The sequence below is a fragment of the Entelurus aequoreus genome, linkage group LG04 (genome assembly GCF_033978785.1).
Source record: "Entelurus aequoreus isolate RoL-2023_Sb linkage group LG04, RoL_Eaeq_v1.1, whole genome shotgun sequence".
NCBI classification, from domain to species: domain Eukaryota; kingdom Metazoa; phylum Chordata; class Actinopteri; order Syngnathiformes; family Syngnathidae; genus Entelurus; species Entelurus aequoreus.
Window position 1 is genome coordinate 72,208,494 of NC_084734.1, and position 15,954 is coordinate 72,224,447.

Here is a 15,954-nt window from a genome sequence, read left to right on the forward strand (position 1 = left end):
AAGGTGCTGTACACCCCGGACAAGTCGCCACCTCGACTTTCTCTTCTTAAAAGCCGCCATTGTCCTCTTAATATTGGCACATTTTGTAAATGGCTGTCCGCGGGTATATCTGCAATATGTATAAAAATCACGTCCACATCGCAGACATGTTGACAACACTCCAGACAATGGCGTGCGTTTTGTTTGCATCCGGTTTCGGTAGCGTGGTTTTCGATGATCAAAGTATTTTTTCAGTGGTCAAGTTATCGGTACATCACTTGTCAATAGTGCACACATATTAGGCTACATATATCAATTCATACTGTTAATGACTAGCTAATGTTAACGTTTTATGTTTGTGTGGTTTGGATTTGATGTCAGTTTTTCCCATGTTTACAAACACACCGTCCGTGCCTGAAAGGTGATTGGCGGAGAATGAGGAAGTGTTGTGTGTCCGCGGACACGCACACTCAAAAGACGAAAGTGTTTGCACGGGAAGTAAAACCTGTTAGAATTGTGCCGTTTGTTATCATAAGATTGGTAATAAAAGTTAAAATTAGCGTCAGACATTGGGATTTCTTCTGGGGGCTACAATATATATTACTTTAATTTGTTTTCAAGTTAAAAAAATAACTTATTTTCAAGGTGTGGCAGTAATAAAAATGCCCTGGCGGCTTGCCGCATAAGATTAAATTAAGGAGAAACCCTAGTAGAAATTATTTTAATGTTGAAATCGCTTTAATCTTGAAGATTGTAAACTATACGGAAACACTATGAATATAGAAATTATAAGTGTATGTTGCAATAGTTGGCATTAAACTATATGACTCATGTAAAATTATCTAAAAAAGAGTTGTGTATTTGGTCTCTCCAGGATTTGAACCCACATTACTGTGGTGACAGACAGATATTTTAGCCATTCAGACTTTTGTTTTTAAAGGGAGACATTCCACCGTTGAATTTATTGATTACCCAGAGTTCTTTGCTGGAACACTACTACGTATTTAGCTAATTTTGTGGATGTTGCCAACATATTTTTTCACGATAAAATATGTTGCTTGATTGTATGAAACTTTAACTTGCAAACAAGTTAACATTTAAAGAAAAAACACAATTGAAACCTTTACTTAGATTGATAGGGAAAATATAGAGGTCCCAGTATAAATGCTTCAACATGTGCTTGAATCTGTAAGACAGTCAACATTACATGACTATGTATTCGCAGGATTCTTGCCGTTAAAAGATTACTCCAATGTGGAGCTTCACATAAAGTTTGCACAAATAAAATAATAATTTATGATTAAATTAAAACAGATACAATGCAAATTAGCCACAAAAGGGACTATTTATTGCAATTCAATGATGGCTGCCATCGCTTATTCTTAATGTGTTAGGTCAAAATGACATCATTACCCAGGATGCATTGCTGCAAAATCAATCAATCAATCAATCAATGTTTATTTATATAGCCCTAAATCACAAGTGTCTCAAAGGGCTGTACAAGCCACAACGACATCCTCGGTACAAAAGTATTACTTATTTGCTAGTTTCAGACTAAGTAAATGATTTTTACTAACAAATATATTTTTGATAGTGTGGAATATCTACTTGAAGTCAAGGTTATTTTTAAGCGGAAAAAAAATGGCAACTGTAAGTGAGAATCAATCAATCAATCAATGTTTATTTGTATAGCCCTAAATCACAAGTGTCTCAAAGGGCTGTACAAGCCACAACGACATCCTCGGTACAGAGCCCACATACGGGCAAGGAAAACTCACCCCAGTGGGACGTCAATGTGAATGACTATGAGAAACCTTGGAGAGGACTGCATATGTGGGTAACCCCCCCCCCCTCTAGGGGAATGGTGGGAGGAGTACCAATTATATTGTCCAATATTTTGGAAACCCATGAATACCGTAAAAATTTGAAATTTTTTGGGTTAAAAAAATACCAAGTCGTTCTGTCCCAATCAAGACAAAAGTTTTAATGGTGAAATGGTCGAGGAGGGGTAGTAGATGTGGGAGGAGTAGTAGAAAGAAAAAAATAGCAAAACAACCATGACAATGAGGATTTACTGTATAACCGGTAATATTGGGGAACATTTATTGAATGATCCTGCTTGTCCTGAGAGAGCTAAACGTTTTGATGCTTGAAGTCGGGTGAACGGTTTGGGAGTTAGTGGCGGACGAAAAACGCTACGGAAGAATAATAATAAATAGATTCATTTTGGTGTAGAATGCCTGTAGGCATTCACACAATAAGTTGTGTAGTCACCATTAACTGGTTGGATCGCACCAGATGACACTTTAACATTCAAGTCCTTGTGCAAATATAGAGGCAATGAATGTTTTCTTCCCAATTTGTGTGATCTTAGGTGACGTCTGAGGTCCCACATTCTATGTGTTTGTTTGCCTTTTGTGGCTTAACATATACATAATCATTTTGTGATATTTTGTGAAGGTTCAACGAGTTCACATTCAAACCACGTCTAACATAAGTGCAACATGTGTACAATGACTGAACAAATGAAAACAAAAGATGTGGCTTTATTTTCTATCATCATTGTGTGTGTTTTCACAAACTACTGAGTTCTCATTAGATTTAAGATGGCCAAGACCAGTGTTGCCTAATTTTGTGTTGACCTATATTGTACTTGTAGTTAACTAAATGTCAGCAAACAGTTCTCTCACAGTAAATGCAGTCCTTGACTTTTCTGTGCCATGTACTTTTTTGTCCTGTGTATGTATATTTTAACCGGTTTCTTTTTTCGACGGTGTGTTTAATCTAGAGAGTTCAACCAAACAGGCATTCCCTTTTGTCCTATTGTCCAGGCACTAAAAGAACAAGTGTGTGGATGTGCCAGTAAAGTTTTTCACCTTAACATGTCATGTACTTCTTTCATATTGATTGTTTTTTTTATTCTGCACAGTACCAATGTGGTGATGAATTACTCGGAGGTGGAGTCCAAAGTCAGAGACGCTACCAATGATGACCCTTGGGGGCCATCAGGACAACAGATGAGTGACATTTCAAGGTGAGGAAAGCAGCATGATTTATTGTAATGTCATTAAGTTAAAAAAAACACTAACCTAGAAATAAAATGGAACAGGTGTACTCTGCTGTACTGTATGTTGCTTGTTTTCTGCAGACCATCATTATCAGATTACTTTTGCGATCTCTGAGTACTTCAAAATGTTTTGCTCTGTTTTGTCAGCCTGTAAGAATTGTTGAGGATACTGGAAGTTCTACAGCCTTGCTACTGTGGTTACATAAAGCACAACACCTGTGCCCATCACATTTCCCATGTCAATTCAAACTGTCACGGGAACATAATTTTTCCTCAACATTACATTAAAAAAAAGATTATGTCTGTAATTTATATAACTATGTATTCAATGACAAAAAATTAATGACAAAATCAATTATTGATTTGTGGGTTTTGGTTTCATTTTGGGCAACAGAGTGTGTCATGCAAATGTGCACGTATTTTAAATATAGCATTGTATGTGCAATATATTACTATATTGATGAACAGGTGGGTTATAATGCGAGACCAAGTCATATGTGGTATGTGTATAAGGTGTGTTGAGAAGCAGTTACGATGCCATCTACTGTACTGAGTAAGAACGACAAGCTACATAGACTGTCCCATTATAATGTCTTTGTGAGTGAGTCGGAGCAGGTAGCAAAACCAAGTCTAAAAAAAAACTAAAAGGTAGTGCTCGATCTATCTCGGGAAGTCTAAACATAATTAGAAATAAACAAATGCATGGGAATCACTGATATTGATAATACTCATACAGGAGGTCATTTGGTTAAAACAACCTTTTGGTCCAGTGAAGTTATTACAAGACAAACCATGTAAAGGTGCATTTTTGATGTCTATTCTGAAGTAGATAAAACTGTTAATGTGTTCCCTTTTTCTCTCCTCTGTAAATGTGCCAATGCTCAGAGCAACCTTTATGTACGAGCAGTTCCCAGAGGTGATGAACATGCTGTGGGCCCGCATGCTGAGAGACAACAAGAAAAACTGGAGGAGAGTCTATAAGGTATGTTCATACAATACAAAGGTATTTGCATATATGCAACACATGCACAAAGGACCGCGGTCAGACTTAATAGATCCTTTTACAATTGTAGCTGATTTTCAGTTTATTCATTTAATCATTACACATCCAAATCAGATCCTCAGATGTTTGACTTTTTAACCTATCCAGAATTTTCTTCACCAAAATACTTTGAAAATAAATTGCACGTCGGGCAATTTGGATAGAATTCTACAATATTTCTATTGAGAATAATACTAAAAGGCTTTTTATGACTACTATAATATGTTCTGTCACCCCATGTAGTCCCTACTACTGCTTGCTCATCTAATCAGGAATGGATCAGAGCGGGTTGTCACTAGTGCCAGAGAACATCTTTATGACCTGAGATCATTAGAAAGCTACCACTTTGTTGGTAAGTGTGTTTCCCTTCTCTGCCACTTTCTTTCTTTTCTTTTCCTGTGCATCATGGAATAAGAGTATAACCGTGTCAACTCACCGGGACTCATTTTCACTTTAGTTGTAAAGTTATGGTTGTATAATGAGAGAAAGAACATTTAATAGGGAACTGCACTTTTTTTTTTAATTTTGTCTATCGTTCACAAATAATTATGAAAGACATGACGACAGATGGATTTTTTTTTCAATGCACTCTAAATAATAAATAAATTCGATCAAAAGTCCGCTTACAATGGAGCCTATAGGAGCCGTTCAATTATGCCTATGGAGCCCCTAAAAAACATCCAAACACCTCCATTAAGGTTTTATATACATGTTGTAAGTATATATGTAATGTAGTAACGGGCATATTTATTATAACATTTACGTATTTTAATTATTTTAATCATGCACGGTGCATTAATTTTAAAAAAATGCTTCACAACGTTTGCTTTTGTTTTCTTTCTTCATCACTGATTTTTGCTCACTGCAGACTTTATGAGGGCCAACAAACATAATAAAACATCACTTACTGTATAAGGTCTGCTGTCATTAGGATGCCGACTGCTAGGATGTTCATATATGCCGATTTAGATGAAACTTTTTTCATAATTCTCGCAAACAAAAACGGGTTGGAGTGCAGTGGGAGAGAACAAGCGCTTTTCGTGTCTTCTTCGCCAGTTCCAAGTCCGAAACGGCTGTCAAAGTGTCCCAACTGGTCGGATTATATTATCAGCCATCTATTTTTCAGGTGAGAGGCACGATTTATGATCTACAATAAACTTACAGAGAGCAAGGATGTGAGGAAGCAGCAGACCACTTGATGTTGTAAGCATAGGCACACCCGGAAGTGATCACTGCACCGCTCTAGTTTGTTTGAGTTAGCGCTTATAATGATAATACCACTAATACTTCGTTAATATTCAAGTCACAAAATGTAATATGAGTATTGTTAGGGCTTTTTGAATGGTTATTTATTGGATTTTATAGGCGGATTTGAATGATTATTTATTGGATTTTATAGGCGGAATAGTGGAGCTCCCATTGGCTCCGCTGTAAGCAGACCTATATTTACGTTTATTTAATATTTAGACTGCATTAGAAAAAATCCATCCGTTGTCATGTCTTTCATAATGATTGTGAACAATAGGCAACATTTTTAAAAAAAAGTGCAATTCCCCTTTTAATTAACAAAACCTTCAGTGTGAGCTCCGATGAAAGCTTTGCTTATTCCACAATTCCTTACGCCACACAAATGCAAGAGTGCACGCACGCGCGCACACACACACACACACACCTTAAGCTGCTTTCATTATTTTTAACCATGTGTGTATTTAAGATGCAATTTACAAGAAAGAGCGTTCAGCATTTTCTGTGCAAAAATGTTTGTTTACTGTGGTCTGCATGTGCAAGTCAGCATTTGAATGTTTTTTTTAATAATTTCACTGTGGTCATTAAGGACCCTATTCTCCCATGTGCTTAAGTGGAAAAAAATGCACAATTGCGCTGATTCTGAATGCGCTGCATTCTTCCCCTTGACTTAAGTCTGTCACAGCGCGACTTCATCCAAGATTTTCACTTAGGTTGGAGCAATCCTTAAATGTGGGCGTTCCATCTCATCAACCTAAGTACTTTTGTTCTTTAGGGCTTTTGAAGCTACAGTAAGTCCAGCGCCTCCAGAAGATACAACATTGTATTGCACTTGAAACTTGGATGCAGTGTGTGCCACACACAATAAAATTATAAAATAAACTTCCAGGAAGCTATGAAATCTATTTGGATTGTGTCAATTGAGACACTAGCATAAAATTACCATAATGCTACTCTGTATTAACTATTAAAAATCAAAATGCAGATCATACCTGCTGTGTCTCTGCATTCGTAAGTGGAAGACTTGAGCGCACGCACACACAGGAGACACGGAGCTATCCTTGCAAGCCACTCTGACGCGTCATGGCTAACTGTACTAAACAGAACTCATAACATCACAAATAACATCAGCATGGTTATAATAATAAGTGGAATACAGTTTCTTCTACAAATTAATTATTTACATTCAGCTAGGAAGTAGAAGCTGTTGTAGTATGTGCACACACTGAACTTCCTGGATTTATATGGCTTTTTCATATTTAAATAAGCCATATATGTTTGATGGATTGTAATGACATTCACAGTTGTTAGTAAAACTCCATGCTCTACAATTTCCACCAAAATAAAAAAGGCACCATGGCAAAATCTGCCTAATCAGTAATTAGCCCGCTTTCATTCACGATTGAAGCACTTTTGCCTCACTTACGTGGCGGGGTAGGTGTGTCCGCAGGCTGTATGGGAGAATACGAATAGCGAAATGTGCATAAATTCAAGCGCATAATAAAACACTCTAGCGCAAACTGAAGAATAGGTCCCTAAAATGCTGCATCTTTGTACCTAGATGAGCATGGTAAAGACCAAGGGGTGAATGTGCGCCAGAAGGTAAAGGAGATGGTGGCGTTTGTCCAGGATGATGAAAGGCTGAGGGAAGAGAGGAAGAAAGCAAAGAAAAACAAAGACAAATATGTTGGCGTGTCTTCCGACACTAGAGGATACAGAGGTTACTGTAAGTCCACTGTTGACAAATTGATCTAAACTCATCCTAGTTCTTTTTTTAACAAAAACATTGTTTGCTTTTCCCTGTTTGACCAAATCCTAATGTCTTGATGTGTTGGTCTCCAGCTGCGGACAAGTATGACTTCAATGATAGCACTCGCAAGTGGGATGACGACTGGGAGAACAAAGGGCAGTACGCTTTCAGCGATAAACTGGGTGAGATCAGCGACAAGATTGGAAGCACCATTGACGATACCATTAACAAGTTTAGGAAGAAGGACAGAGATGACTCACCAGACCGATTTAGGTAGGTGCAAGAGACACAAACTATGTTCCGATTATTAAAATCTTTCATTGCCAAAACGCTAATCTAACTATTTTGAAAATGCTGCTTCATGTGATACAAAGATTGAAAATCATGTTGAAGTTTACCAAGGCTGTTTATTTTTTTATGCAGATGCACCATTATTGGTAGTAAGATTGACTAGAAAATACCTTTTAAACTTAAAGGGGCTGTTTGCAATATTTACACAGATGCCTAGATGGCGCTAACTTTCCAATGTGTTTTACACAGTATATCCCGCCCTCATACGGCTTCTGGAACATAAGGACGTAACTCCGCCCGTACGTAACACGTGCATGCACATTAGCTTTGGGTGTTGATAGCTAATAATAGTAATTTGGATAGCTAGCATTAGCTGTCATTGAATATATATTCTATAATAGTGATTTGGATAGCTAGTATTAGCTGTCATGGAATGTATATTGTATCATAACAACATCATGACTGCAAATAGTGCATTGCTTTTCTTGGACTGCTTTTATATGTGTGCCCGCTTTCTCTGTTTGTACATGTTGGCGAGAAGGGTGAGTAACCGCCATAAACGCCAATCATTTTGTCCGGGCTGGTAAAAATGTTTATTAAATGAACTTAGTAATTGTAAAAAATATAGAGAATTGTAAAACAAATGTGTTCTGTTAAACCACTAATGGTAACATAAGCTAGCCGGTGGTGTTTTTGTTATATTTTTTGCTTTGAAAAATGTAACTATGAGCAAGTTGCAAACAGCCCATATTATTACAGTATATCTATGTAAGCGTAGGCCTCTGAAAAAAGGTGTGTCAGTCCTTACTAAAACCAACATAAATGGCACACACCAATTAATATACAGGACAGAAGTGTAAATTGACAGAATCACATTTTTGAGCACAAATGAAATAATGTTCATGGAATCCAAACCAGGATTATTATCCTAAATACAATAGAGCATTAAACTATAAGGCATGTGGACGTGTGATTCCAGGATCTGTGATCTATTATGTTTCCTTGTTTTGATTTTAATTTGGTGTGCTTTCAGTGTCAGTATTTTACTATTATGACAACAAGACCTGGTATTTACATCTTCAGTACTTACCAGTACAAGGGAAAACAGAACTTAATATTCAGCATTTAAAAATATGGGCAACACTAAAACCTTTCACGGTGGCTTTCAATCATTTGTTTTTCTTCTTTTTTTTTGTTACAAGTGACAACGAGGAGGATCGGGGCCGCTCATCTCATAACGGCAAGTCAGGCAAGGAGTTCAAAGATGAAGAAGAGACGGTTACCACCAAAAGTGTACAAATAGTCCAAGCAACAGAGACTACAGCTACCAGAAAGAGAGGTGGTGTCCCATCTAAAAAAGTGGACTTGGGAGCGGCGGCCCAGTACACAGGAGATCAGAGCCCAAACAACACCACCAAACAGGTAACATGTGCTTAAGAGAAAGTTCAGGTACTGTATTTGGAAGTACCATACAGTATGTCCCTTTCTTATTGGTGTCTATTCTCATATTCCAGCCTCAGTCAGCAGCACCACAGCCTTCTAGTAGTGGACTAGTTGATCTATTGATGGTGGACACAACACCTTCAAAGCCTGCTCCCACAGGTATTCTGAAACTTATGTTTCTTTTTCAAAAACTGTTGCAAATTATGTTGCTGCCTGAATGTATGGGTGCCAAATATGTACTTACCATATTTTCTACAGATGCATAACATACTGTTTCTTGATCAAACAAAAGTCTAAGTCAGAAGTCAATAAAGCTCTTTATAAATTAATGGACCAATGCACCAGCAGGTGGGCGTTAAATGACATGTTACATTTTACAACTAAAATCTGTGCTGTGTGAAACATCAGTTAAAGGCCTACTGAAACCCACTACTACCGACCACACAGTCTGATAGTTTATTATATCAATGATGAAATCTTAACATTGCAACACATGCCAATACGGCCGGGTTAGATTAGTAAAGTGCAAATTTTAAATTTCCCGTGAAATATCCTGCTGAAAATGTCTCGGTATGATGACGTTTGCGCGTGACGTTACGGATTGTAGCGGACATTTTGGGACAGCATTGTGGCCAGCTAATACGTCATCTGTTTTCATTGCAAAATTCCACAGTATTCTGGACATCTGTGTTGGTGAATCTTTTGCAATTTGTTTAATGAACAATGGAGACAGCAAAGAAGAAAGCTGTAGGTGGGAAGCGGTGTATTAGCGGCCGGCTGCAGCAACAGAAACACGTAGCCGGTGTTTCATTGTTTACATTACCGAAAGATGACAGTCAAGCTTTACCATTGGCCTGTGGAGAACTGGGACAACAGAGACTCTTACCAGGAGGACTTTGAGTTGGATACACAGACGCGGTACTGTGAGTATGCAGCTGCGGCTTCCAAACATTTGATCGCTTGCCCGTACGTGCGTGCCGCTATGTGCATGTCACGTACGTAATTTTGGGGAAATATATGTGCTGTATGAACTTTGTGGAGGTGAACGGTACTTTGGGCTGTGGGATTGAGTGTGTTGTGCGGGTGTTTGATTTGTATTGGCGGGTTATATGGACGGGAGGGGGGAGGTGTTTGTTATGCGGGATTCATTTGTGGCATATTAAATATAAGCCTGGTTGTGTTGTGGCTAATAGAGTATATATATGTCTTGTGTTTATTTACTGTTTTAGTCATTCCCAGCTGAATATCAGGTCCCACCCGCCTCTCACAGCATCTTCCCTATCTGAATCGCTTCCACTGCCTTCTAGTCCTTCACTCTCACTTTCCTCATCCACAAATCTTTCATCCTCGCTCAAATTAATGGGGAAATCGTCGCTTTCTCGGCCCGAATCGCTCTCGCTGCTGGTGGCCATGATTGTAAACAATGTGCAGATGTGAGGAGCTCCACAACCTGTGACGTCACGCTACTTCCGGTACAGGCAAGGCTTTTATATCAGCGACCAAAAGTTGCGAACTTTATCGTCGATGTTCTCTACTAAATCCTTTCAGCAAAAATATGGCAATATCGCGAAATGTTTAAGTATGACACATAGAATGGACCTGCTATCCCCGTTTAAATAAGAAAATCGCATTTCAGTAGGCCTTTAAAGAATGAAATATGCTGCAGAGCACTCCCCACAGTGATACAATGTTACAGCAGCATAATGGAGTTGACAGTTTAACTTGGTAATAAGTTTAGGGTCACCAAGCGTCATATGTTTGTTTAATCTTACACACTCGCACTATTCAGGACATTGAAGTTTTTCAAGAAAATGAGAAACGCTAATCTGATGGCCTGACAGTTTCGTACTCTTCAGTGTGCAGCTGCTGTTGCTGGCATCAGATTTTGGGGACAGTTGGAGGAGGGAGTTAATGTATAGGAACTAAGTGCACCAGATGTTTTTTGGAGTTGTCCCTGGTGAATGAAGAGGGTGGGAGGACTGAACAGATGTCACCACCCCTCCTTTCTGCCCAACACTCCTGACACTGAAGGAATGCTAACTGGCAGCTCAACACCTGGAGCTCTTCTATAAAAAATGGACATCTTCATGTATTTCTCATTGCAGACTTTACCGGTGGATTTGCTGACTTCTCTTCACCTGCTGCTTCTGCTGGTCTTACTGCAGGATCTGGTAGGATTTAAGTTTTTTAAGGGTGTGTTGTGCCATTGTAGCTATTTCAGCATACTGCTAGAATATTCAAAAGGAAAGCTGGCCATATGGTGCATGCTACCTGCTCTGCATAACAAGAACAGACACACATCAGCTCCAGTTATAGATGACAAGGAGACAGGGACAGAGGAAGATGGGGGTGAGGGGGCATATGAGAGGGAGAGACAACAAGCAGAATCAATTCAATTAAATTTTAAATGTGGCATCAGTTGTCTTTGAGAATACCCTCGATAAAACTGGACTGGCCCTATGAAGATGCAACTGTTGATTGCAAGGACAGGTTCAGTTTGACATTTTGATTTCTGTTTGCAGAAGGCTGCTGTTATTTACATTCAAAATATCAACATTGTGGCTCGTGTGGAAAATATATATATATTTGTTTTTTCTACTTTCTTCCTTTAGTCGCACCGGTCTCCAGCAGCAATGGAGATTTTGGAGAGTGGAATGCATTCCCTGGTGGCCAGATGCCAGCATCTGCTCAGTCTGTTGACACCAGTGGAAATGACCTTTTTGGTGCCATGACTGCAAGTCCTACCCCCGCCCCAGTTGCCGCTGCGGGCAACAATGCGTCCTCAGCAGATCTTTTTGACATGATGGGGCCAACTCAGACGTTCACCTCCTCTCAGAGCCTCAACTTCAGCATGAACAGTACACAAAGCATGAGCGCCACAGGCCTGCCTCAGTCTAGGTCACAGGTATGCATGGTTGCACTCATACACACAAGGATCCATTTTGAATAATTCATTGATATACTTAGTTTTACATGACATCAGTTTCATGTTGACATTTTGGGGAGAATTATACCTGACAGATTTGGAATGCTGATATTATCAGTTAATGTTACTTGACTGATGTGTACGATTATAATAGGCCAGAGAGCATACAGGATGCATCCAAGGCAGAAAAGAAATGCTTAGTGTTTTGGAAGAGGTGGCATATTTTCTTAGCAGAAATCTGTTGCGTTCCCTTTTTTGATAGCAAGTTTGAAGCTGTAGATTTCAATTAGTCATTGCTAAACCTAATAAATGTGTAATTGCAAGTCTGCATTCTGTACTTGGACAGGAGAGACCAAAGGAAGTGTCTTGTCACGTGACCTTGTGTGACAAATGCTGTTCTTGCGTAACGATCATCATCGGGAATTGATAAAACAACGTTGCCCCTGGAGACGAATCATTTTGACAAATAGTTGTTTTTCAACCGTAAAGACAAAAGACAGCACGTGATCAAGAGAACATGACAAGGAAGCAACAAAAGCAAGAAGAAGACATAAAAGTCATTACTTCAACACATTCGCGTGATCAAAGAATGTGTCTCGTACCAAGTATGCGTATGAGAAATAATAAAAATAGGTTAGAAAAAATGCAATTAAAGTACACACTTATTTACTTACATGTGTCTACACAAATCATAATAAATACAATAAGGCCTTTTGTGCTTGGGCCTTAAATACACACACTACTTCAATATAGCAATAGTATTACTAGAGATATGAGTTCAAGTGCCATCACTTCCAAACATACATATCTTGCTTGTGTGTTAATGTAAGGATTTGTTTAACCTTGGCCTTCACAAATAATTTTTAGAGCATATAAACATACAGCCATCATTTTGTATGTGTTTATTCAACTTTTGCAGCACTGCTTTGTGATCAGTCAGTGGGCACCTTTGATAAAGACACTTCTGTTTGATCGACATAGACGACAAACTTGATACAAGAATGTTAACAGGTGCCCCTCCTCCACCCCCGACCACTGCCTAACCACCCACTCTTTCTACGACTGACATAAAGAATGAAAAAATCAGATTTGCGACACATAAAACATTAAAAATTTCCCAAAAAGACAGTATTCCTTTTCTTGAAATATGTTCTTGACCCACTTAAACTAGACAGCTAGCGCTCCCTTTAGTCTTGTTTTGTTCAAGAGTATGGCTTAATCAATTAAGATCAGAACCTGAAACTGTAGCTCTTCATTACCTATTTTAACATTTCTTTTCATAGTACACTATATTACTTTTATTGCAGCATGGTGTGAATTTCTAAAAATGTGTGAATTATTTGTGGACCAGAGAGAGATTGCTAAAAACTCAAATCATTATATAGTTGGGGAATATCTTGATCTGTCAAAGTGTTTTATTCATTTGGCAGAGGTCCACATGGATTTATTTTGTATGCCTTTTCCAGCCAATGCACAACTTTGGGGCGCCTCTTCAACCGCAGACTGCTCAGCAGGGAGTCATTTCTCAAGGTGCTGCAGCCAAAGATTCCCTCCCCTCCACTTGGTCGGACCACTCTGTGAACATCAGCCTTGACTTCCTGGGTCCAGGCATGCAGGCGCCCAAGCCCAGTCAACCCACCCTCAACACACTCCAACAAGGTGAAATAACATAAATTACGACTGATATGTGATTGCATTCAACAAGGAATTGACTTGTGTCCATGTATCATTTACTTTATTCATGTAGGCAGGATAGTCTTATTTTATAATCAATTGATTTGGGACAAGCGGTAAAAAATGGATGGATGATTTAAAGGGGTCATAATATAATTTTTTTTCTACATTTAAAACACTTTTTGTGGTCTACATCAAGGGTTCTTAACCTTTTTGACTTTGGGTCCCAACTTTTCTACTACAGAAGGGCCTGGGCCCACTCAAATATTAACACTGAAATAGTAATGTTACTCTTTAATCATATTTAATTGTTATATCTAATTTACTTACAGTTTAACAGGATAAACCTTGTCAAATGATATGAAATACAAAGATTATTATCATGGCTGATTACAAAATTAATTCCATTAAAATATACTGCCAAAGAAGGCACTCTTTTGCAGTATATTATTAAATATTTTTACATTTTGTATATTTTGTATATTTTCTAATTTATATTTAATTACTCAGTGCTTAAAAAATACATTCTAAGTAAATACATCAAACAGGTATGCGATGCTCTGCCAACACACGCATGTCCTGTCACAAATAAAACTTTAAAATCCTTAACTTCAACCACCATATGAATACAATAATAAACATTTTAAAATGTCAAATGCACACACATGAACAACGACAGAGAACTGACAAAAAAGGAGCAGACGGAGGGAAATGGAACGAGGCGAGTTGTAGAGGGGAGGCCTATTCGTCCGTGTGTTTGTGCTTTGGAAGAGTGAGGGGCCGCTCTGGAACGAGAGAAGAGACAGTGTATTTTCCTTTTGCTAAGATATAGTTGTGTTCTGGCATCTTTTCCCAGCAAAGACCGGCATCATCACAATTAAAATTTGATTTGGGGCGGCATGGCTCGGTTAGTAGAGTGGCCGTGCCAGCAACTTGAGAGTTCCAGGTTCAACCCCCGCTTCCGCCATCCTAGTCACTGCCGTTGTGTCTTTGGGCAAGACACTTTACCCACTTGCTACCCACACTTGTTTAAATGTAGCTTAAAGAATTGTAGATAATGGGTTTCACTATGTAAAGCGCTTTGAGTCTCTAGAGAAAACTGCTATATAAATATAATTCACTCCACTCCATGTGGTTACATATTGTGATGTGCTGTGGTCATGCTTGTGAGTGCCATATACAAACCCCGTTTCCATATGAGTTGGGAAATTATGTTAGATGTAAATATAAACGGAATACAATGATTTGCAAATCCTTTTCAACCCATATTCAATTGAATGCACTACAAAGACAAGATATTTGATGTTCAAACTCATAAACTTTTTTTTTTTTTTTTGCAAATAATAATTAACTTAGAATTTCATGGCTGCAACACATGCTAAAGTAGTTGGGAAAGGGCATGTTCACCACTGTGTTACATCACCTTTTCTTTTAACATCACTCAATAAACGATTGGGAACTGAAGAAACTAATTGTTGGAGCTTTGAAAGTGGAATTCTTTCCCATTCTTGTTTTATGTAGAGTTTCAGTCGTTCAACAGTCCGGGGTCTCCGCTGTCGTATTTTACGCTTCATAATGCGCCACACATTTTCGATGGGAGACAGCTCTGGACTGCAGGCGGGCCAGGAAAGTACCCGCACTCTTTTTTTTTTTTTTTTTTACGAAGCCACGCTGTTGTAACACGTGCTGAATGTGGCTGGCATTGTCTTGCTGAAATAAGCAGGGGCGTCCATGAAAAAGACGGCGCTTAGATGGCAGCATATGTTGTTCCAAAACCTGTATGTACCTTTCAGCATTAATGGTGCCTTCACAGATGTGTAAGTTACCCATGCCTTGGGCACTAATGTACCCCCATACCATCACAGATGCTGGCTTTTGAACTTTGCGTCGATAACAGTATGGATGGTTCGCTTCCCCTTTGGTCCGGATGACGCGATGTCGAATATTTCCAGAAACAATTTGAAATGTGGACTCGTCAGACCACAGAACACTTTTCCACTTTGCATGAGTCCATCTTAGATGATCTCGGGCCCAGAGAAGCCGGCGGCGTTTCTGGATGTTGTTGATAAATGGCTTTCGCTTTGCATAGTAGAGCTTTAACTTGCACTTACAGATGTAGCGACCAACTGTATTTAGTGACAGTGGTTTTCTGAAGTGTTCCTGAGCCCATGTGGTGATATCCTTTAGAGATTGATGTCGGTTTTTGATACAGGACCGTCTGAGGGATCGAAGGTCACGGTCATTCAATGTTGGTTTCCGGCCATGCCGCTTACGTGGAGTGATTTCTCCCAATTCTCTGAACCTTTTGATGATATTATGGACCGTAGATGTTGAAATCCCTTAATTTCTTGCAATTGCACTTTGAGAAACGTTGTTCTTAAACTGTTTGAGTATTTGCTCATGCAGTTGTGGACAAAGGGGTGTACCTCGCCCCATCCTTTCTTGTGAAAGACTGAGCATTTTTGGGAAGCTGTTTTTATACCCAATCATGGCACCCACCTGTTCCCAATTAGCCTGCACACCTGTGGGATGTTCCA

At 38.9% G+C, this 15,954-nt stretch overlaps 2 protein-coding genes across 2 annotated transcripts in view; one reads left to right on the top strand and one right to left on the bottom strand.

Moving 5' to 3' along the window:
• The window catches only part of LOC133649000 (uncharacterized), a 1,204,785-nt gene that overhangs the window by 346,264 nt on the left and 842,567 nt on the right, over nucleotides 1-15,954 (bottom strand). The gene's annotated exons all lie outside the window — the stretch shown is intronic.
• Nucleotides 1-15,954, top strand: part of clint1a (clathrin interactor 1a) — a 26,928-nt gene that overhangs the window by 9,238 nt on the left and 1,736 nt on the right. The window contains exons 2-11 of the mRNA XM_062045624.1: nucleotides 2,909-3,013; nucleotides 3,932-4,028; nucleotides 4,332-4,440; nucleotides 6,895-7,059; nucleotides 7,176-7,356; nucleotides 8,577-8,796; nucleotides 8,889-8,976; nucleotides 10,923-10,988; nucleotides 11,430-11,722; nucleotides 13,210-13,402. Coding sequence (XP_061901608.1) covers nucleotides 2,909-3,013; nucleotides 3,932-4,028; nucleotides 4,332-4,440; nucleotides 6,895-7,059; nucleotides 7,176-7,356; nucleotides 8,577-8,796; nucleotides 8,889-8,976; nucleotides 10,923-10,988; nucleotides 11,430-11,722; nucleotides 13,210-13,402 — 1,517 coding nt within the window. The remainder of the gene's footprint in view (nucleotides 1-2,908; nucleotides 3,014-3,931; nucleotides 4,029-4,331; nucleotides 4,441-6,894; nucleotides 7,060-7,175; nucleotides 7,357-8,576; nucleotides 8,797-8,888; nucleotides 8,977-10,922; nucleotides 10,989-11,429; nucleotides 11,723-13,209; nucleotides 13,403-15,954) is intronic.